The sequence below is a fragment of the Bos javanicus genome, chromosome 17 (assembly GCF_032452875.1).
Source record: "Bos javanicus breed banteng chromosome 17, ARS-OSU_banteng_1.0, whole genome shotgun sequence".
Taxonomy (NCBI): Eukaryota; Metazoa; Chordata; class Mammalia; order Artiodactyla; family Bovidae; genus Bos; species Bos javanicus.
This window is the reverse complement of record NC_083884.1, coordinates 61,263,295-61,286,859: the sequence shown is the minus strand read 5'-3', so window position 1 is coordinate 61,286,859 and position 23,565 is coordinate 61,263,295. Positions and strand designations below refer to the sequence as shown.

Here is a 23,565-nt window from a genome sequence, read left to right as displayed (position 1 = left end):
CATGACCTCTGACCTCAGAGACGGAGAAAAGAGCCACTAGAGAAAGAGGCCCCCCCAGGGAGCCGAGGGCCCAGAGTGACCAGGCAGTGGGGCGGTGGGGTCTGGCGATGGCCTTGGGCTTCACAGCAGCACGGAAAGCTTGGTCTTGGTGCTTTCTTGCCTTTGATCTGACGAGAAACTTCTCAGTGTTCACTTTCTCGATTACAAAGTGGTGGAGTTTCAGGCTTCCTGAGGCTGAGAATACATGACCAGGCATTTAATCCAGCGCCCGGCACACACTCAGGGCCTGTGCTTGCTGGGACTGGTGATTCTGCCCTTGGTGGTGTAGTTTTATCGTTACTTTTTTGGGCCATACCACAACGGCTTGTAGGACCTTAGTTCCCCGACCAGGGACTGAACCCTGGGCCCTCGGCAGCAAAAGCCTAAAGTCCTAAGCACAGAATTGCTAGGGAATTCCTGGTAATCTGATTTTAAGATGATGATAACTTTGTGCCACTGGGAGGGAGAAAGGCCGGTCAGCTCAGCTGGGCTGGTTACCTTTCCTTGGGAACTGGTCTAGACCGCTGAGTAAATCTGAGACAAGGACATCTGAACCCAGGCCCTTCTCAGAGCGGTGGAGCCCCATGGCCTCCACTCTGACCCCACGGGGGTGGGGCAGCTGCAGGACATACAGAGGGACAGAAGGACACGGGCACGCTTTGGGCCACTCATGCCCGGTGGTGATGGATGAACATCTGCTCGTTGCAGGAGGGCGGCTTGTCCTGATCCCGGGTTCTCAGCCCATAGATGCGCTGGCTGAGTCCAAATCCTTGCTCTCAAGTGCAAGGCTCAGGATTCAAAGGTGCTTTCTTTTAGCCCCGGGCCCCGATGATAGGAACTAGGCAAAACTTGCAATTAAAGTACAAACATGAGGACTTCCCTGTTGGTCCAGAGGTTAAGAGTCCACCTGCCAATGCAGGAGACACGGGTTCGATTCCTGGTCCAGGAAGATCCCAGATGCTGTGGGGCAATCAAGCCTGAATGCCATGACTACTGAAGCCCACGCGTCTAGAGCCCGTGCTCCACAACGAGACGCGAGAAGCCACAGCTATCAGAAGCTCTCGAACCACAACTAGAGAGAAGCCCCTATTCGACACAACTAGAGAAAAGCCCACACAGCGGTGAAGACTCCGTGCAATCAACACTGAAAATAAATAAATAAGAACCCCACGAGCATGAATGCACACACTTAACACACACGCTTCAGTGGACCAGTGGGGACAGCACCCTAATTCCCGGATTTGCGTCCAGTTAAGGCAACAAAGACAACCGACCCCAGTCTCCAAAGTGCAGCGAAACCACCTCACAGGGGCCCAGAGCACACCACTGCCTCTCCTTCTCTGCTGCCCTCTGCCAAAGCCTATGGCAATCGCTTGGCACGCATCCTTCCACTTAACCTTCACAGCTGCCTGGCGGTAGTACTACTATTTCTGGTTGTGGGGACGAGTAACCTGGGGTGCGGGGAGGTAAAACCCCTTGTGCACATTCACACAGATGGAGGAGGCAGCTCTGATTTCACGGCCACGCTGCTAACCACTGTGCCGCCCTGCCTTTCTAGAACATGGGCTGCCCGGGGGAGCACACAGCCTGGATTTCTCATTCCCATGGGGCCATGTCCCCTTCAGTCCCTGGCTGCACTCCTTCGGGGCCATGGAGCAGGCTGTACTCTCTGCTGTCCTTGCACTTGGATAAGCAAATGTGTGCAGACCGCATACCATCACTAGCCTGATGGCGATAGCTGTTGATGGCGCCTGCACCATGGCCAGGCACCCAGCACGGAGGCGGCTGTCTCCGCCTTGAGAAGCTCTGTCTGGTTCGCTCACCATCACCTCTTCCCACCACCAGTCTCGTTTTGGTGGAATTTGCAAGGCGAAGTCCATAGGTGTGGAGAGGCCCGGTGGGACTCCCCCTACGAGATGCTCAGTATCACCCCAACTGCGGTGGGCCTGAGGCCGTGTGCCCACATCACCCCTCCCTGCCCCCCACCACCTCCGCAGGCAGCGAGCAAAAAGTGAGAAGTGGGAAAGGAGACGTCAACTGGCGCGACCCCCCAATTAAAGCTGTGGCTGTTTACCAGTGAGAAGAACGCTGCCTGCCAACCCGCCCGCCATCCCATCTCCCTACTGCCGGCTCCCCCCAAGTGTTTATTTAAGCCAACACATTGCTCTGCTAATTGGATAACATTCCATGTGAAAATAGACCTTTTAAAACAACAGCAGCAGCGGCAAATAAAAACAGCTGCAACTGCAAAAGTACAAAGGCTCGGTGGGCTCGGAGAAGGGAGAAATTAAAGGCGCATGCATGGGGAAGAAAAGAAAAAGAAAAAAAAAGAATGTTCTGGTTGCTGAACCTCAAGTCTGCTCTTCTTCCTCAGTGACCGACCGGCAGTCCAGGTAAAGACGGAGAAGGTGGCGGCTTCTACATGGAATCTCAATGGCTATCGGTGGCCTCTTGGCCAATGGGCGGGGACACAGCTGGTCTGAAATCCCAGGTCACCCGTGCAGGTAGAAAGCTGCTTGGGAGGGCTGGATGGAGACTGGGGCTGTGGAGGCTGCTAAAGGGATGCCTGCTACTTCTCTGGGGCCCCTGGAGGAGTTGATTCCATCCTGGGCCTGTTCCCAAGAGACATTTTAAGGCCCAGCCTTTTGGCCTTCCTCCAAAATGTCTAATTGGTGAGTCCTTTTCTTTGGGGAGGGGTTGGGGCTGGTTGGGGGTGTGGGGCAGAGGGGCTGGGCACACCGTCTGGTTGCAGCCAACACTCGCTTTAAGTGAATATGTGAATGAAGGAAGGAAGTGCTAACACATGGGTTTTGGAATCAGATGGACATGTGGGGTTTCTCAGCTCTGGCCAAGTGGCCCCATCCCTTTGAACCTTAGTTTTTCCATCTGTCAAATGGCTTCCTTAAGCCTATGCATGCGAACGCCCAGATGGGCTTTTAGAAGTGGATGTGCTTTTTAAATTGGTGCCAAGGGGCTCCCCTTCCAGAAACATCATCAGGGCCCAGAGAACTGTGTGAGCCCGAGACACTACAAACACCCCTACACGTAAGGGCAGACCCAGGCCATGGGAGAAGACCACTGAATTTGGGACTTCCCGTCTGCTCTCACCAACCTTTATCCCTGCTTCTTTCTAGCACGTGCGGGAAGGTTCTTTGAGACAGGCAGGCTCATTGCACCTGGAGGCTCAGATAATAAGCAGCCCTTTCAAAGGGACTGACATTTATGCCTGGGGTATCAGGGGCTGGTAAAACGCCCTAGGTTTAGGAGAACCTGCCAGTTCCGGGAGCCTGTGATAGGGGCTGACGGCCAGGCCAGGTCCCACCCCCAGTTTAGCATGTCAGCAAGAGCCAGGTCCCAGCTTCCCACGGTCCTGTACGCACAAAGCTTAGCCAGTGCTCGGAGAAACCAGGGAGCGAGTTAATGCAAATCTCTCTTGCATTCCAGGGTTGCCGCAGGTTGGGACGAGACAATGCGTGTGCCGAGTATGTGTCACACACAAAGCCTGCCCGGCAGTCGCTGGAGCCTCTGACTATTGTCCTCAGTTGCCTGGTTACCCTGAGCTCTCCGTGGAGCCTTGTGCTAGCATTCTCTTTCCTGTTTGGGGGTCTGTGCTTGACCCTGGGAGTGGGGGGCAGACAGATGATGGAGTTCCCCAGGATATGCTGGGTTGGAACACGGGGTCATGGAGCAAGGTCAGAAGACTGAGAATCCCTGGGTGTGGGGACGACGCAGATGGCCGGTGCTCAGGGCCCAAAGAGAGACCTGGGTGCTGTGGGGATACCTCCGGGGACTGACCGGGGAGCCTAACTCTCTCCTCTGCCAGCTGGTGAAATGGACCAGCTGGTGCCAGGGAGGAGCCCTGTGCCCGGAGTCACACACTTGGGTTCACAGACCTCATCTCCTCACTGTTCTCCAGACCCAAGGTGCTGCAATCGGCCTTTACTTCCTCCCTGCCTCCGCCCCTCGCAGGAGTCCCCCTTCCCTTTTTTTCCTCCTCTTTGCCTTTTCTCCTGTCTGAGGACTTCTTGGGGTCCCCGTGGGAGGCTTACATCTCCAGGTTCAGTCACTGCTGACGCCAAGACAGTGCCTGACCACTCATCTTCACGTGGGGGAAAAAAACGGGGATGAAATGAAGCCCTTGGTGAGGGAGCCGAGTGGTCAGGGTTCAGTAAAGACCTGGAAAGGGTTTCTAAAGCAGATCTTCAAAGGGAGAACCTCTGGGGGTCGGGAGGTGCTTGCCCTGAGAAATGGGGGATGGGGAGAGGTCCTGGAGGCCCCTCTGCCAGCCCTGGGATTCCCATGAGTGCTATCTTTGGAGAAGGAAAAAAAAGGATCTCTGGGGTTTTCTAACTCAGTGTCTCCTTCCAGCATTGCTTTCCCTCTTCAAACTCACGCCCACCCTTGAGCTAACCAGGTATTTACAATATTCAGAATCCTATTCACCAACATGCAGCACGCATGGCGCTATGGGTCAGTGGAGAGCGCTATATGTTCCACTCGGGAGACAATAAAGTTCTTCAGGCAGACGGGGAGAAGGAGAGGGAGAAGGCACGGCGGCTTCTCCGGGAAGCAAAAAGAGCAAAGGGATCTTTGCAGGAGAGGCGCGCTCCTGGCGGGTTCAGACTTTACGGGAGACCAGCTCACTCCTCGGCAGCACAAAGGGCCTGAGAGAGACGGGGACATCGGGGCCAGGACAGCTCAGGAGCCCGGCTGCCGCCTGTGTGAGGTGAGGGGCAATGAGAGCCAGTCCCGGAGGGGTGTGGGGTTGCGTCCTTGCTGTCCTCAGCTGCCCTTTCTCCTCCTGGAGCCCAGGATGGAAGGGAGAGCAGGGGCGGGGGCGGGGGTGGGTGGGGGAGGAGGAGCCATCTCCAAGAATCGGCAGAGGGCTGTGCTGGGCTTGGCAGAGAACATTTGCAGCCTGGCCTCCGGTACGGGGAGCTGGCACTGCCCTGCCCACCTGTGGACCCTTGCCCTCCTGCCCCATTCTAATGATCCCAGGGAACAAAGAGATACTGACTGTGTCCTGGGGACGGGGGCACGTGGAATTTCAAGGCTGGGAGCTCACGTCTGGTCCCACCCTTTGGGTCCTGAGAGCCACGTTAATTCTGCTGTCAAGCTCTGGGGAGAGGCCTCGGCTTCCAGCTGGAGGAGCGCTGACAACTCTTCTCTTTGCTCCTTCTGTGCCTTCCTCTCCAATCACCACCACCACCCTCACCATACTCCTGCTCATTGCAGCTAACACGCAGAGCTCACAGAGGCCAGATCCCACTCTGAGACTATCACTTCATCCAAACCTCACGGTAACAGGATGAGGAAAACCCCGTTCTTGTTTTATATGGGGGGTAACTGAGGCATGTAGGACCCCCCTCAAGGTCACACCGCAGCTAAGTGCTAGGATCCCGGCTGTAGAGTCTGTGCCCTGACAGCCAGCCCTGGCTGTGCTGCGTCATGCTAAGTAGCTTTAGCTGTGTCCGACTCTGCGACCGCATGGACTGTAGCTCACCGGATCCTCTGTCTATGGAATTCTCCAGGCAAGGATACTGGAGTGGGTTACCATGCCCTCCTCCAGGGCATCTTCCTGATCCAAGAATTGAACCTGTATCTCTTACATCTCCTACATTGGCAAGCAGATTCTTTACCACTGAGCAACCTGGGAAACCCAACTGTATCTGAATAAAAGATGTGATTTAGGGAGCAGGAGCAAAGCCCCTTCATTTTTCCTCTGGTCACAGTCTCCCTGACAGAGCAGATGACGGTGGTTCTATACAAACATGGAAGCTGAGGGCTCAACGGATGCAGTAGAGAAAGCACTACTTTGCAGGCCTCTCCTCTCCTGTCTGCGGATGGAGGGCTGGTGGCCCCGAAGGGACCTGGGCTGGCGTGAATGAGCACCGTGTGCCAGGACCCGTGTCACCATCTGCCTTCACTCCGTGACCGTGGGACCTGTCACTGCCCCGTTTTTTACAGACAAGAAGACTGAGGAACAGGGCAGAGCTGGGAAAGCAGAGCGGCCAGCCGTTAGGAGCCGTGCTCTAGACATGCTGTTCCCGGCTTCCCGCCCAGCCAGCGTGGGGACCCCGACAGGTGCACCCCTTACTGGTGAGTGTCAAGGCCATGCATGGGCTGGCTGCAAGCAGGGGGTGCGGTCTCTCTTGCCACGAGGATGAGAGGCAAGGGAAGGGCTGCCAGGCAAGAAGAAAGAGGAGCAGATGTCTGGACAAACATGGCCACGTGTCAACAAAGCAGGCACTTGAGTTCAAGACGCTGAGAGACAAAGGTGGCTGGCTGGCAGGCTTGCCGGGGTCCCAGGGTGCCCTCTCTGCCTGTGCGTGTTTCCCAGGGCCCACAAAGGCCGCAGCTGTGTCTCTGAGCTGCCACCTCCAGCCCCACCCACCCCTGCAGCAGGCCAATGGGTGTGCTCCCAACCAACACCCTGCTTCTCCGAAGACACCTCGTCGCAGGCAGGGCGCGTGCCAGCCCTCAGTGTGAGCTGCTCCCCCGCTGCACTGAGCCCTCAAGGGATGACAGGCCAGGGTGGGGGCGGGTGGGCTGTGGCACGGGCTCACAGAAGGAGCCCACGGAGACGGCGCCACGGCCCAGCGACCACAGACACAGCTGAATGAACCCTGGGTCACATAGCCTCTGCCCCTCTCTGCTGTTGGGGAGAGAGCATGAGGACTCAGGACCCCCGTGCGCCAAGCCCCAAACCCAGAGAGGCCGCCTTGCTTCAAAAAGAAAAGCTCTCTCCAAGTAGCTCTGCACCCGTGCTTATACACAGCAGCACCTGCCTGGCCTGACCTGAAGCGAGCACAAAACAGAAGCCTCCAGCACCAGTGGGAAGAAGTAGGGATAGAGGTGACCCCAGGGGTTCCCACTGGGCTGTCTGGTGGCCTCCTCACTGAGCACCACCCACCGGCTCCCCTCCACACTCTCCACACTGTCTCCCACACTTGCTGTCTGATCTGCAGTAGCCAGCACCCTGAACTGCCCCTTCCTCCAACACAAAACCCAGGGTCTTCTCTTCCAAGGACATCATACAAATTAGCAGGGTTGCAGGGAGAGAAGAGGAAACCCACATCAGCGGGGGGTGGGTAGGGGCACCCACATCTGTTAAGGTGCCTTGTTGCTTCTTTGGCAAAATGGCCCAGAAAGGAGAGGCTGGGTGGGAGGAACCCTGGTCTCACCTTTGCATCCTGCTTGGTGAGGAAGTCGACAAAGCCGAAGCCTCTGTGCGTGCCCGTCCCGGTCAGCTTCTTCGGCAAGCGGACGGTCTTCAGCTCCCCGAAGGTGCTGGAACAAAAACATGCGAGTTTCAGAACTGCCTGCACTGGAGCCGGGTAGGGGGCAGATATGAGGGTGGGCCAGAACTGATCCCCACTTGCTGATCCTTGCCAGTCAGAAGACTGGGGTACTTACAGATTGCACACGTGTGCACAGACAGGTGTGCACACACTCCTGTCAGTGCCGGCTCCCCACTGGCCAGCATGTGCCCCAGTGGGGGTGCGTGGGTGGCCTCCTCCCTTCAGGCCTTGGTCATCATGCCGGGCAGCAAGGGGACAACCCCGCTGATGGAGACTTTTCCCTTCCTTTCTAATGGGTGGACACACTCATCCTCCCTTTGCTCCTGGGGAGTTGGAGGGCAGGGGTAAATATTCAGCAAGTGGGGGGTGGGGATCCAGACTCCTGCACACCTGACTGGCCAGGACCAGGGCCTGCTCATGTGTGCGCGCCAGGGGCCCCCGGACTCGGGGTCAGCACGGTCTCTTGACCTGAAATCGGCCCCACGGCAGATCCCAGACATGGGACCTGAAGTGCTTCTTCAGTGCTTGGCGCTTGAATGACGCACAGCCACGCCCTCTGAACTCCACTTCTCCCGCCGGCCTCTGGGTTTTGATATGTGCTAAGTGAAGTCAGGCCAAGCTCTAGGGGAGAAAACGGCTCACCCCCCACCCCCTCCCAACAGGGATCAGACAGGTAAAGATGGTCCCTGGCCATCCCCCCAGCCCCTCCCCTCCTTTCCACCCCCTGCCCCTCAAGGATAAAGCTTTGAGAAATTCCGGGACAAAAGGATGGGGCCTCCCTTGCTTTTACCCCATCCCACTGCCCCCGCCCCCACCCCATCCTCAGGTCCATTTATCAAACGTATACACGCGATTGCTGCCAATAAATATTTAATGTGTGTGGCATCTGAAGAGAGGTATTATTTTATTTGAAAATCTACACACACTTGCGGGTGCGGGGGCATACGCGCCTACCTACGACGGTCTAGGACGCCTCAGGGCCAGAGACCGATTGGGCGAAAAAAACACAGTAAAGGCCGTAAGCTCTTGTGAAATGATCTAAGCTAAATCCAAGGAGTTAACCCGCGGCCCTGCCAGCATGACCAGGCATCGGCCGGCCCAATTTCTGGAGGCAGGATGGTGTGTAAATGCAGCATTATGAGGCCTCAAAATGAATCTGCACGTCTCCCTGGCGCGCACCCGGCCGCTTCGCTCCCCATCCTGGCCTCGCTCTGAGCAGGGGGTGGGGGGTTGCTGCTGGTGAGGAGGCCGGCCTGCCAGGGAGGGGAGGGGCTGGGGGGCACCTTGTCAGTCTTCCCAGCACCACCCCCCCCAGTTGGGGCTCATGGCCGACTTCGAAGGGCCTGGAGGCTGGGCAGGTGGGGATGAGCAGGAAGGTGAGGTGGAAGAGCGCCTAGTGGAGCCCAGTCCACAAACCCTGCTTTATTCTGCCACCTAAAGGCCGACACGCCCCACGACAGATACACCGCCTCTTTCTCCAGCGAAGCCCCAGCGCCTCCTCCAGGGCTGGCCTTGGACACGGAAGGCAGGGGATACACACACTTCCTGGTAGACCCCTTCGGGTAAATGTAAGCGGCCCTTTGGCCCCAAGTTCTTCAGAAAGCCACTGGGGCTGCAGGGGCAGGAGCATCGGATGGATCCAAACCTGGTCTGAGAAGGCTCTCAGGCACAGGGGGCCTTGGCAAGCACCTGTACGTGTCCAGGCCATGCTGGGCACTGGACAGACACAACCTATGGGTGTGTTGGTCTCTCCGCTGGCCCTCCACTCCTGCCTCAGCTTCCAGGCTCTTTTAGGCTTTGACTTAAGGCAGCAGCCTTGGCTGATCTGCTTGGGGTTCAAGGGCCCACTGCGCTTCAGGGTGCTGCCATACGGACACCCAAGTAAGTCTCTGCCTCCCCCTGGGGCTGGAACCCAGCTCTGCGAGAGTGGAAACCACATCTATCTTGCTCACCACTGGATCTGTGGCAAGGCGCCCCGGGCCTGGCTCAGAGTGGATGTGTGAAGGTAGTTTTGGAATGAAGAAACAGTACCCCTAGTGGAAGGGGGACACGACCCCTGGGACATCACAGCCACACTTGGAGGGTGGAGGAACCAGGCCACTGGGTACACACACCAACAGCACAAACATTCATTATCATTGGTCTCACCATGCCCATTTTACAGATGAGGAAACTGAGGTTCAGGGAGGCAAGTGCTTCTTGCAAGTAGGCAGCAGGGCTGGAGAGAGAGCCAGAGAGTGTCTGACGTGAACCCGGAGCTCTCTCCACTGCCCAGTGTTTCACCCCCTTCAGTTATCTGGAGGGGACCACTTTCAGGAGCGGGGACTTTCTTTCTGTCCCTGGGGCATGGCCCCATCTGGCGTGAAGCAGGAAGGCCGAGTGTAGGGGGCAGCAAGGATCGCCCCGTGTAGGCTCTGAGGGGTCCAGTGACCTGCCTGAGATGGCAGTAAGGACGGCTGACTGAGTTCCAGTTCCTTCCACCTCCATACTAAGTGCAAACCCCCTGCCTCTGCCCGCAGGGGCTCCAACCTCCTGAGCCTGGCTCCTTTCAGGGGAGCTCACGCGCGCGCACGTGTGTGTGTGTGTGTGTGTGTGTGTGCGCGCGCGCGCGCGCGTGAGACAGACAGAGGGAGAGACTGGTGAGGTTAATTCCTCCCTCTCCGCAGAGCATTGCAAGCTGTGGACGCCCTATGCATGGTAAGCAGCTGAGGGTCCGGAGAAAGGCGAGGAAAATAATTAAAAGGTGGAGAATAAAGCTGATGGGGAGAAGCTGAAGGAGCCATGCTCACGTGGCCTGGAGAAGTGGGATATGAGAGCTCGGCGGGGAAAGCCTGGATGGAAGGGCAGCCTCAGTCCATAAGGGATGAGGGCAGGGACCAGGGAGCTGGGGTCCTGTCCCAGGGAGACGGTGGGCCAAGGGGGAGGTCACAGCCCATCTGGGCTGTGCAGATGTCCAGACAGACATCTGCAAGGCCAAGGAAATGCTGTGTCCCAGGACCCGAGGAGCTTAAAAACCAAAACCAAAACTATTCTTTGGGGGCTGGGGGCTTCCAAGGTGGTTCAGATGGTAAAGAATGTGCCTGCAATTCGGGAGACATGGGTTTGATCCCTGGGCCATCAAGATCCCCTGGAGGAGGAAATGGCCCTCCACTCTAGTACTCTTGCCCGGAGAATCCCATGGACAGAGGAGCCTGGTAGTCTACAGTCTATGGGGTCGTAAAAGACTCAGACCTGACTGAGAGACTGAACAACAGCACCCTTTGGGGGACTGGGAAGGGGTGATGGTGGGCCCGCCTGTTCCTTCCTTCTGAGAATGTGATGAGAGAGAGGGCAGGCTTCTGAAACGGCTGAAAGATTAGGGTTAGATCTTAGAACCGCTACCTGTGAAGCCCCAGAATGAACGGCTGGAGCGTCAAGACACTGTCATTGTGGCTGTCACCCCAGCGATCGACGACAGAGTCGTCGTGCCTGTGACGTGCTAGGGCTTTTAAACATACCGTTTCTAGGTACAACAACTGTGGGTTAAGAGTCGCTGCCTCCTGTTTTTACAGATGAGAAAACTTAAAGCGCCAAAGAGGCCAAGTGGCCCCCCTAAGCCCCACGGTCCGGGACGTGAAACCCAAGCCAGCTTTTGCTCCTGGTGGAGAAAGGATGCTGGGGACGTGGATGGCTTTGGTTGAAACTACTGTGTGGGAGAAAATAAAGCTGACACTAATGATCTCAGAGAGATATTGAAAGAGAATTAAAATAGAAAAAGAAAAAAGGTTGGTGTGGTGGGCCGGGGTGGAGGGGGTGGGGGCAGTGGAGAAAATCAATGAAGTACCTTTAGCTCCTTGGAGATAAGCGATATATAAATACCAAACATTATTAAGGTTCTTATCTGGCAGCAAAGCCCATGGAGCCATGTTTAAGAGCGGCTTTTGCAGGAAGTTGTGTGTGTCTCCTGGGAGCAGAGGCTTGGGTGAGGCTGGGCAGGGCCACCAGGGAACCAGAGAGGGAGAAGATGACAGGGCACCCAGGAACCCCACCCTCCCACCCGCTCCTACCCAAGCCCAGACTCTACCGCTTGGGAAGGAGACACGGATGCTCCCCACTGTGTAGATAATAGAAACCACAAAATAGCAATTACTGTATCAGAAGCTGTGAATAAAGAGGACATACCGGGCTTTTAAACATGGCCCGCCTTCCCTCCCCCACCACGCTCACACTTCAGTAACAAACTCACACCTCACTTTTCCAATTATTTCATTCACCTCGGGTTCACCCATCACTCCCCCACGCCGCAGCCCCACCCCCATCTCCGCCACGCCAGGGAGCGCGTGACTGGTAGGGGATTCGTGGGCTTTCGACAACGAGTTTGTTGTCATGTTTCTCATCTCTTTCGAGGTGCGGTGGGGGTAGGGATGGGGGTAGGGGGTAGGGGAGTGGGGAGGGGACGCTGAGGTGTAGAGCGAGGCAAGCCAATTATGCCTGGGCCTCATAAACAAGTCCAGGCATGCAAATTTGTTTGCACACAAGGTCTGAATGTAGACACGACGTGTGCATGTGCACGCGTGTGCATGTGTGTAGGGATCCCCTCCCTTGAGACTCTGTGACCAGACCTGCTGCAGTCCTGGATGGCAACTTTGCTCGGGGGGTGGGGTGGGGGGGTATTTTTAGCTCTGCTACTGAAAAGGATGAAGCAGCCTCTCTCTCCTCCACTGAAGTGATGGGATAGGTTGGGGAGGGGAAGGAAGTGACGGGGAGACAGAGAGAGAGAGAGCCCTCCAGAGATGCCGACCCTGATGATTCTGTAGCTACTCTGATGCCTGGGTTTGGAGGCTTCATGCACAGGCCAACCTTCCAGCCTGCACGCTGACACCAAGTGGAGGTCAGGCACACCCTAGGGAGCCTCGGTCCTTCTGCTCCCAGGACACAAGTCCTTATTGCTCTCCTATTTGGATCCACTGGAGGAACCAGGGTCTCAGTAGAAGTGCTGAGTCACGTGGGGGAAGTCTGACATCTCTCCACCGGTGCTCAAGGCATTACTGAGGTGGGCGCAGGGAAATCAGCTGCCACCCAAGGGATCCAGAATTGGAACAACACTGTGGTCTGAACAAGAATGAGATGAAGGGCTGGTTTTGTGATAAGAATAAACTGCAGGCTTCTTTCTGTTTCTTCTAGAGCCAAGAAAAAAGGGCTAAAGCTCTTGGCATTAGAACCCTTTCCAGTATACCACTGGCACCAGCAATGTTCTAACACACATGACGTATCCATCCATCCCTACGGTCTTTCTCAGGGCCACGTGCCCTACGGCGTGTTAAACACGGGCTGCACATGATCTCACAACAGCATCATGATCTGTGTACTGCTGTGCCCACTTCATAGATGGAAAAAACTGAGGCTCAAATTATGTGATTTCTCCAAGGTCAGCCCCTGAGTCATTACCTACAACAGGGGGTGAAGTGACCTGTTCAAGGTCCCACAGGTGATCATGAGCCAGGCTGAACTCCAAGTGGGCAGTCTGCCCCTGAGCCTCTGCTCACTGGACATTTGCGTGGTCTGTCTATCAATAATTGGCCAAAGGGCTCTTTGTGCAAGGTGCCAGGTGAGAGGTGAGGGTGGGCCAGACATCAACTTTGTTCTTAGGGATTCTGAGCTGGCAGGGAAGAGCTACAGGCAGGTGGTGAGCTCCCCCACCACTGCCCAAGGACTCTGGGATCAATCCCCTCCCCATCTCAACTGCTTAATGTCCATAGCTGGGGGCTTCTGATCTCTGCTCACTGCTCTCCCTCTCTTCCCGCATGCTGATGAAGAGTCCATCTGTGAATTCACGGACCCACAGAGTAGTTCCCACCAGGTAAATGAATGTGGCAGGTCAGCAGCTGCTTCGCCCGGCATCCCGTCTCAAGGCTCCTCTCCTTACTGAGTCGCCATGATGCTAAGGGCCCCAGCGGAAGCACAATGGAAGGACAGACGGGCTGAATGGACACCTGAGGACAAATCCATCCCTCCATCTAGGACACATGGGTTTCTGCAACCGAGGGAGGCCGGGCAACACAACCTATCACCCAAACCTCCGGCTTCTGGAATGTGTACAGAGCAAAGCCTTTAGCCGAGGCTTCCTCATCCAATCCTCCAGCCTCATAAACTGGGAAACGGAGACTGATCTGACCACTCTGGCTTTCCTCCTGCTCCCGAAGCCACCAAGCTTGGCCTAGCCTCAGAACCTATGACCCTGCTCTTCCCATAACCCACAACTCTCAGTGCTGAGCTGTTCCCATGATCGACCCTCTTATCATCCAGTCTCAGCTTGAATGCCACCTTCTCAATGAGGCCTTCTGTGCTCCAGGCAGAACCCAGACTCTAACGCTGTTCCTCTGCTGCACCAGCCACTCTCTGTTGCCTCTGAGCACTGTCTGGAATGGCTTGTTTACCTGTCTTTCCCTTGCCATTCACAAAGATCCACAAGAGACGGAAAGAACACTCTAAGACAGCAGGGTCGAGTCTCTGTTGCGTCTGCGGAACCTTGGCCTGCGCCTAACCCACAGAAAACGCCCTGTAAACATTCACAAAAACACGCACTTGACGTTGACCGAGTCCTTGGTGAGCACCAGGTCCCCCTCCTTCTCTCTGATCATCTCACACAAGGCATAAGCTATTGCAACAGACACCTGCATGTCTGGGGCCAGGCCAGGACACACAGTCCTTCTGTCCTCAGGACGCTCTCTCATGTTGCACAACCACACGGTATCACAGGGAGTGTTTGGCCTCTGGAGGTCCACGCTCCTTCCAAAGTAGCCACAGGGATTCCTTCAACTGCAGGGAGTGAGTAACAGCAGCAAAACGGGGGTGGGGGTGGGGGGACAGGATTACTCACCAAGGGACCAGAGCCCAGACAACGGGGTTCAGAATTCTGCCCTGCTAGGTTGGAGAGCAACGACATCATTCCCTCCAGACAACCCTGGCCAAGCTGCAGCCAGGCGCTGGGGGTCTCGGTGTGAGGCTCCACCTGCAGTGACTGCTCCCCCAGAAGGTTATAAAGGTGTGCGCTGACCCCCAGTCAGGCCTCTACTCTGTTGTGGGGGGGTGGTGGTGGGGAGGGGGCGGGTTCGTGGAGGCATATTTAAGCTCAGAGCTGTTCCTCCTTCTTTTGTTCTCGCTCGCTGTTTAAAGAGTGCCTTTTAGAGTGAACTTCTCCAATTACGCACCGCTCGTTGCGGTGAGAGCTGGATGCAGAAAGGTTACCTTATCACCATCGGCGCACTAGGCCTTTCATTCTTGCCTCTTGGAGGCTGAGAATGGCCTGGTTTCCAAGAAAGGGAGAAAGGAGGTATGGAGGATAGCGCTTAGCTTTTCTCAATAGCCTTTCACAGGGTCCTCTGCAGGCAGGCGTGACCCTCTCGGGGATGAGCAGTTAAATGGCATCTCTGAATCAGATTCAGGGCCTGCGTTCCAGGCAGAGCCCAGATTCTCCCCAGAGGTTCCGGTGGAGGGGCTCTGGCCCAGCTCTGCCCTCACCGCCTGTGTGACCCTGGCTGAGTCGTTTCCAGGCTGGACTGATAATCAGGGGAGAGACAGAGAGAAAGGGAGGAAGGTGTATAAGAACATCTTGAGATGTGCCAGGCCCAGGACAATGTAAGGGACAGAACGCTGGCCCTCGAGTCAAAAATTTCTGGGGCCAGACAGATGACAGGAGGGGGCCAAGAGCTGGGGCAAACTGGCCAAGTCCCAACTCTGGGCAATTCTTGGACCAGTAGCATCAGTGTCATCTGCGAGGCTTGTCAGAAAGTCTCAGCCCACTCCTCTCTTTCTGAAATCGGAATCTCTGGGGGAGATCCGGCAGTTCAAGTGGTAACAAGCCCTCCAGGTGAGGGTGCACCTGCCCAGGTTGAGGACCACTGCTCCATCAGAGTGGGCAGGGACCCCTCGGCCCCATCTTAAACAGCCAGCTGGGAGACCTTTTTTCTAAAGAGGTCTGCAGTCCAGACTCTTTGAAGAAATGGAGTTTTCAAATACTGGTAACAAAGTCGAAACATTTTCAGTGCTGAGTTTTTAGCATCCCCACATGTGGGTTCTGTTCTGCTTCGATCCTAAGTGATCAGAAGTGCTGGTCTACTTCCCAAGTGATTGACTCTCCTCCGCTCTTTATTACCCCAGATTGGGCCCCTGCCCTACCCTTCCTGGCCCCTTGGGCTCCCTGAGGACAGAGAGGGTTTTCCCATTGCATTTGCCACGCAGCACCTAACCAGGCATGGACATCTTCGTGGGTGGCTACACATGCAGCCAATCAACTGCCCCTCACCATTCTCCAGGACGTAGCCCCAGACTGAACATTGTCTGTTAGATCCAAGTGTAGGCTTCAGGCAGAAAATGCCATTAAAACAAGATTTTTGAAATAACAGGTAACTTTTAAAAAAAACAACATGTTCCAAATTTGTCCTGAAAGATGTTTATAGGTATTTTGTGTAAGAAGACTTCTGAAATTAAATACATGTAGGAGAGATCTGGCTAAACAGAACTCAGCAAGCTTCTTGGCTGCAGACCTTGTCAGTGCCTTTAAAACATCTCAAGCAGGGAGGATTTATCTGCAAGTGCGAGAAAGAAAACAGCGTTTCTCAAGCCCATCCAGCCATTGAATCTCTCCTCCCGAGCATCTCCCAAGACACTGGTATTCCACTGAACACAGCTGGGAAGTCCAATTTGGAAGAGAAAGAGAAGTAAGAGAGTCATACACCCCCAGGTGAAAGGCCTTTGTCTTGAACACTTGGGTGAAACCTCAAATTCACCCGGGACTGTGCAAAGTGGGGGAATGCTCAGAGTGAGTCTAGTTTTGACCACGAGGGGCCAAGTCACAGCATCGCTGAAAGAATCTAAGTCTGGAGTCAGACGTGGCTTCAGATTTCAGCCCTGCACCTGATGTCAGCTTTCTGAGGCTCGGTTTCCTTATCTGTAAAATGGGAATAACTAGGCCGCCATACAGGGGCTGCTGATGCCATGGTTCCCACAAGTAAGGAAGAAAGGGAAGCTGTCTTATCAGTAACACCCCTGTCTTCCATACAGATCTGTACTGGGGCCAAGAGAGTGACCCTTCCCAAGCTCTTATGATGTGCCAGGTCAAAGCTGAGAAGGAGCAGGCGGGGCTGGTCAGGGCCCCTCCTGAGGGGAACCCAGGCGTTTCCTGCAAGGAGAAGAGGTTAAGAGGGCCAGGTGTGACTGTGATTCTTGGAGCCCTGAAGAAAGCAGCGGTGCTCCATCTTCTCCACATGTCCTACCGCTGTTACAAGATAATCAGAAGCACTGTCCTCAAGGAGGCATCCTTCAGCCAGACCCAGGCTCCTCCATCTTCCTCGGGCCGAGCAAGCCCACTGGGGCAGAGCGTGTCCCCTCTTCCTCTCGGAAGGAGAGCTCCTAGACACGTCCGCCGGCCGGGGGCGTGCACTCTGGTGGGTTCCACGCCTTTGCCGGGTTGAGCTAATGGAATACGTGGCGGATGCTCTCCCCACCACCTTTCTCCCCCTCTGGTCTTCCGCTGCCTCAAGTACAGCTAATCCCATTACAAGAAAATAAAGTGGATAATTCAGGCTAATGAAATCGTTACAAGAATGTGGGCAGCCAGAGCTGGACATTCAGAACCAATTTAACACCCTTTGGTGTTAGTCTCAATACAGAAAATATTCGAGAGGGAGGAAAGAAAAAAATTAGAAAGAAAAAAAAATTTCTCTAAGACCTAGCCTCTTTCTGGTGGGCTTACATCTGATTAAATAATTAATCTGCTGTGTATCTGACTTCCTGCAATGGTCTCTGTGGTGCCCGATATTTCCACAGTAACTGCAGAAAATAGGAAATGAGGGTGAGAGAATCCAGGAAGTCTGAAGTCGGGGTTAAACGTGGGTACAACTTGATGCCTTTTGATACCTGGTGACTCTGCCCATCGCTGCTGCTACTCACTCAGAGAAGGACCACTCCCAGGCACCCCCCTCACGATCAGACTCTGAGCCCTCTGATACTGGATTAGAATTGTACCCTCCTGGGGTCTCTACGAGGCAGGAAAGGGTACGGTTAGTTCCCATGCTAAACAGGGCAGGCAGGTGGACCCACTATGCAGGGTGGGCATGGTGTGCTGGGCAGAGAGATGCCCCTTGGCCCACAGCCCTCATGATGCCCGCTGCCAGGTCACAGCCAGACCTCCTGAGCAGGCTGAATGAAGGGGGGCCACTCCACTTCTCAGCCCCTGGCACCTCCACTCAGTGCCCGCCCCCTCCTCTGCCACATCCATACACACACAGAAGGGCCCCTTCAACGTCATTTCTTTTGGATCCATCTTAACGCTCAGAACCCTAGGGAGGACTGCATGTCATGAAGCCAGATGACCTCCAGTTGATTGCCATCAGGCCCACACCACTCTCCCAAACTAACATGGCCTGTTCTGACACCTCAAGCTAAGGGCACAGGTCTCCCAGTGATCCACAAGGTCCTAACTGGGGACTGTGGACGGTGGGTGGACGAAGGAGGATGTGAAGGAAAAAAAAAAAAAAAGAGAAACCAGATCTTACAAATACAGGGAGAACTTCCGCTGAGCTTGTAAGGTTTTGAAGGGATCTTAAGGGGCAGACATGGTTAAGTAGAAAACTTCTAGTCACTGGGGGGATTAGAAACTCTCCATTGATGGTCCCCCCATTGTAGTGCCAATCAGCAGCCCACAGCTGCCAACAGCGTCTCCCACTTCCTGATGCATCAAGAGGAAGGCATCCCAGGGAGACTGAACATGGACCACAGAGCGACTCGGGGCTGCCGGGGCACACCAGTGAGCACGCCTGCCTCATGGCTGCAGGCCCGGCTCTTCTCCTCTCTCTGGAGAAGCACAAGGCGGCAGCCCAGCACCCAGACAAGCCTCTAGCATCCCGACAGCATCTCTAGGAAAAGGGGCGGGAAGGCGATAGCAGCATCCTGCCCGGGTTCAGGAATCGGAGCTCCGATGGGATGTGAGTCAACGCCACCACTTAGGGGTCGAGGACAGAGGCGCGGGGAGCAGGGGGCTCAGAGCATGGCAAGTCGCATACCATCCGTGCCACACAGCTCCTGCGTCCTGCAGGAGGAGATGCTGCTGCGTGTTCGCGTAGACTCCAGAAGGAAGCAGAGTCCCACGGGCAAAAGAGAATGACGCCAGGAAGCCCACGCCCTAAGCTTCCGCTGGTCACCCATGGGAGAGCCCTTGACCCTGCCCCCTCCCACTGAAAGCCTGTTTGCTTTTACTTTGCAAACTCGTTGATCTAATTTCTTGTCCCAGAGCAGCTGAGAAGGGCCAAGAGGTTAATAAAAGGCCTCAAGAAGTGAGGGCTGACGAGGGGTTCACACGCTTCCTCTGCAAAGGGTCAGACAGTCTATAGTTTTGCCTTTACAGCTTCCCAGCTCTGCCACTGCAGCGTGTCAACAAACCGCTATGTGCCAGTGAGACTTGACTAACAAAGGCAGGGGGCTGTGCCACGCTGCTTCAGTGTGCCTGACGCTTTGCGACCCCATGGACTATAGCCTGCCAGGCTCCTCCATGGGGTTCTCCAGGCAAGAACACTGGAAAGGGTTTCCATGCCCTCCTCCAGGGGACCTTTCTGACCCAGGGATCGAACCCGCGTGTCTTGCATCTCCTGCATTGGCAGGCAGTCTCTTTACCACTAGCCCCACCTGGGAAGCCCCGGGGGGCTGGCATGTGCGCCTTAGTTTGCTGACCCCTGTGTGAATCTAAAAAAACCAAAACATGGTATTAAAAGAACTGACCAAGCACAGCAGCCCGGGGCCATCAGATGCAGGGGCAAACGGCAGACGTATCTACACAGCCCTGACACGCCTTCTGTGATATGTCCTGGGCTCAGTGACTTGGAGGTCAACACAGACCCATAAGCCTGGTTGTTGCCCCACAAAACGGCGAGCGGGACAGACTGCCAGGCGGAGGATCCCGAAGGCTTCCCATCCGGCCCGCTGACGTACATCAGCTTTGCCTCTGCCATCACCTGAGGCACGCCTCTTCCTGGATGTCACCGACTTCCATCCTTCCCTGTATCTTGCTCTCTCTTTGCTTAAGGTCCTTCTTCCCTGCTGGACTGCTGTGTGGCCAGGGCCCAGGATGGGGCTAAAGGTGCCTGGTGTGCAGCAGAACAAACCATGTGTGGTCCCTCTTAGGACCCAGGTCCTCGATGCCAGAAACAGGAAACACAGCTCAGGGAGGTAAACGGGTGCCTGGGGCCTCGTAGGAAGCTCTCATCCAGGGGTCCCCAGTCTCTGGGCCGCGGACCCCTACCTCCTGTCAGATGGGCGGCGGCATTAGATTAGAAACAAAGTGCATGATGAAAGTCGTGCTCGAAGCACCCTGAAACAAGCCCCACTCCCCCACCCCCGGGCCAGGGAAAAGCTGTCTTCCACGAAACTGGTCCCTGGTGCCAAAAGGGTGGACACTGCTGCTCTCAGTCACTGCTGGGAGCAAGGTTCATGGACGCTGAGCTCCCAGAGTGTACGTGACCCCGAGGGGCCAACTGTCTGAACCCACAGGGCAATGCCCAGGGCTGTCTGACCGTGGAGTTCCCCGACTTCTTCCTCTGCTGTACCGCGTCCCCAGGCCACCGCAGTAACCCACTTCTGTTCCTGCACCCCCTTCTCGGGTTCTCGCTGGAACCTGTCAGCCACTGGGAAACCATCAGGTGAGTGATGGGAGGGAGCAGAAAAAGAGGCTAAGGAGATGCTGACAGATACAGAAAGCAGCTCCTAAAGAGCTCGGCATCCTAGAAACTTCTGACACCTGCCGTTAGAAGGAACGCCACAGGACCGCCACAGCGTCAGGAAGCTCTCCATCCCCTTAGCAAGCATCCTGAGCATCCATCAAGCCCTACTCATGGCTGGGAAGAGGCAGACAGTGTGGTCGCCAGGTCTGCCGGGCAGGCAGGCCCCCTGACCGAGACCTCACACCCGGGAGGGACCCCCTTCTCTGGTCCAGAGGGCTCAGACTGGAGTGTGCCTCAGATAACTGAGCAGCCTCAATATCTGAGCTTTCCAAGAAAAGCCGGCAGGTTGTCACCAGGGGGAAGAGAGCTGACACACCCTTGCAGACGATGTGGGATGCAAATCCACAGCGTGGGCCTTTGATGGAAGGCCTGGGAGGCCTTCCAGGGGCCGGCGGGAGACAGGGAGTGGACGGTCCCCTGCCGGCACCAAGCGGGAGGGGGACGCTCACCCTGACTGACTGGGACAAACAGAATTTTTAAAAGCCTGGGAAAGAAAATGACAATAAAACAAACCAAGCTCGGGCTGGCTGGCGAGTTTTCAGAGGCAGGGAGAGGTGGAAATGGATTGGTGAGAGGGAGCCATCTGTTTGGGGCTGAATAAACCAGTGCAGAGCTCAGTTCAACTACAGGAGGGAAGAGGAAGTTCAGGAGCTGAGGGTCCAGTGGGAGCCGAGAGCTGGAGGGGTCTGGAGTCAGGGACAGAGAGAAATGGCCTCCAGAAAGCCAGTTCCAGTGGCTCTGGGGGGAGGAGAGGGAGAGAGTCTGGACGTGAGGGCCATGATGGGTCCCACCGTGGGATGTATCTTGGTGTGTACAGGTGTCTCGGGTTGAGGCGGGGGGTGGGGGTCTTTCTATGATAAGAAACCCAATTAGGGCCAGATAGGATTCAGGGTGTAAGAAAACTGACGAGCCCCAGGCAGGGGTGAAGAGAAAGGGAAGAGTCAGTCATCAGTAGGGAGAGGTCCCCTCCGCAACAAACACTGTTTATCTCCCCAGCGAGTTAAAGAGCGTCCTTTGCAAAGTTCGAGAGGAGGGAAGAGTAAATTATCCTGTCTCTGGCAACGTACAAAGCCGTGGACGTGCTTTATCTCCCGGCTGCCTCTTGGCACGTGGGGTGTGGATCTTGGCCGCGTCTCCGGTCCCCCACGGCTGCCCCCGTTTCTTTTGGAAGACAGGAAGTGTGGTTGCAGCTTTTTCAGAAGCAGCAGACCTGGGGCGAAGCGCACCTTGGGGTGGGCGTGTGGAATTACTGGGAGAGGAAAAACAATCCAAGGTGTTCACGCCCTCGTGGGGCAAGATGGGAGAGAAAAGAAAACCAGGCTTGGTTTCTCTGGCTCCATTCAAGCCACCCCCCATCCCCCAGAGAAACAGATTCTACATAGATCAGATGTCTTGTTTCCCAACCCCTGGTGGGGAGCTGTTCCTCCAAAGACAGGATGAGTTCGTACCCCATGTTTGGGGTGGCCCCCAGTCAAACTAGGGCTTCCCAGGTGGCTCCGTGGTAAAGAACCTGCCTGCCAATGCAGGAGATGTAAGAGTCGAGGCTTCGATCCCTGGGTCGGGAAGATGCCCTGGCGGAAGAAATGGCAACCCACTCCAGTATTCTTGCCTGGGAAATCCCATGGACAGAGGAGCCTGGCCGGCTACAGTCCATGATGGGGTCACAAAGAGTCAGACGTGACTGAGCGACTAAACAATAACCACTCAACGTGAGAGACATCAGAGGTCAGGAGGCACGGTGGTGTTACAAGGGATACACGGGCTCACGACACAAGCTTGGGGGTCAAGCTGCCTCCCCCACTCTCTACTTTGGCTTGCAAGTCTGTAAAAATGGGGATAACAATCCCTCACACTCAACAGAGCTGTGGTGGGGCTTAAAGGAGACATAATGTCTAAAGCATTTCACACAGAGCTGTGCCCTTAGTGCATGCTAAGAGCACAAGGGACAAATGAAGGGGAGGATGACAGAGTCAATACAGGGGATCAGGTGAGGCGGGTAAGGGTGCTCCTCTCTGGCAAGTTCTGACTTTCTGAGCCAATGCAAAGCAGTCCTGGGCCAGGACTGCAACCCACCCTCCAGATGAGAAAGAGGGGGAAGGCCCCTGGCCTCGCCTCCCTTCTATAGGTCAAGTGGCAGAGATGGGACTGGTACCCACAGACTGATGATGCTCAGCATGCACAGACTGATGCTCTATTCACTGGACGGGCTGCCCCAGGGCCCGGGATGCCAGAGTTCATCCTCTCCAATGCGAAACAGGGTAGCTGTGCACAGGTGTGCTTTGGAGCCTAGAATTCTGCAGGGGTGTGTGTGTGTGATTTCCCTGGTGGGGAGCAGCTCTGCCAGTGATCATTACTACTGTGTTCTGGGGATACTGACTGATGGTGTATGGGGTGGACTGGGGGGTGGGGTGGAAGGTCAGTTACTGCAGCAGAGACATCACCTGCTCTCCAGTATCCGTGTCTATTCTGATGAGGAAATAGCGACTGGTTCTTTTAAACCAGGAGTTGGCAATCTCTGGCCCACGGGCCAAATCTGGCCTATTACCTCTCTTGGGTAAGGTTTCAACGGAGCACAGCTCTGCCTGTCTGCTTAGAGTCTGTTTAGGTCTGCTGGCGAGTCAGATGGAGCTGAGTATCTGTGATGGAGACCACACAGCCCACAAGGCCGAATATATTTACTCTCTGGCTCAAGGTTCTCCAGAGAAACAAAACCAATAGGTTATCTATCTCTCTATCTATATATCTTGTGTTGGCCAAAAAGTTTATCTGGGTTTTTCCACAACATCGTAGGGAAAACGTGAATACGGTTTTGGCCAGTCCAATACATACAGAGAAAGACATTTACGAAGGCAGACTGGCCCCACAACCTGCCACCTGCAAGCTGGGGCCCAGGAAAGCTAGCTCTGGTTCAAGTCCAAGGGTCGGAGAACCAGGGGAGCAATGGTGTTGAAGTCCCAGGTCCAAGGGTCAGGAACCAGGGGCCTCTGGCCTGAGTCTGGTCTGAGTTCCCAGGCCTGAGAACGAGAGCAGCAGTGTTTGGGGGCAGAAGAGCAGAGTCCCGCTTCCAGCACTGTTTTGTTCTATTCGGGCTCTGGCGTAAGGCCGTGGATGGTGCCTGCCCCCCACCCTCCCCCACCTGGTGAGGTTCCTGCCCTTTACTCAGTTCATAAAGTCAAATGCTCACCCCTGCCAGAAAGGCCCTCACAGACAGAAATGATGCTTTACCAGCTTTATGGGCACCCAGTGGCCCTGTCAAGTTGATGCTTAAAATTAACCATCACAGGTTCTTTACAGAAGTTTGACAACCCCAGTTCCAGACAATCTCATCCTCTGGCCCAATCCCACTCCCCTCGGTCATCACACCGTCACTGCCCGCCCTCACCCACCCCACACCCCAGCTCAGAACCTTCCCCCTGCACAGCCATGTCCTCCTTACATCACCTTGAAAACCGGGTGTCTACCTCCTGGCTCCT

The 23,565-nt window shown here is 55.5% G+C and overlaps 1 protein-coding gene and 1 long non-coding RNA gene across 5 annotated transcripts in view; one reads left to right on the top strand and one right to left on the bottom strand.

The window, feature by feature from the left end:
• RBM19 (RNA binding motif protein 19) overlaps positions 1–23,565 on the bottom strand; it is a 120,631-nt gene that overhangs the window by 28,128 nt on the left and 68,938 nt on the right. For all 3 annotated transcript variants that reach the window (XM_061384917.1, XM_061384918.1, XM_061384919.1), the window contains one exon: positions 7,224–7,329. In XM_061384917.1, the coding sequence (XP_061240901.1) occupies positions 7,224–7,329 (106 nt within the window). The remainder of the gene's footprint in view (positions 1–7,223; positions 7,330–23,565) is intronic.
• On the top strand, positions 3,523–7,229 carry LOC133228890 (uncharacterized). Of its 2 annotated transcripts, XR_009730409.1 has the most exons (4): positions 3,523–3,731; positions 3,863–3,962; positions 4,636–4,765; positions 6,007–7,229. It is a non-coding gene; the product is annotated as an uncharacterized LOC133228890 (long non-coding RNA). The 2 variants fall into 2 exon arrangements; XR_009730408.1 differs by having other exon boundaries at positions 3,523–3,962.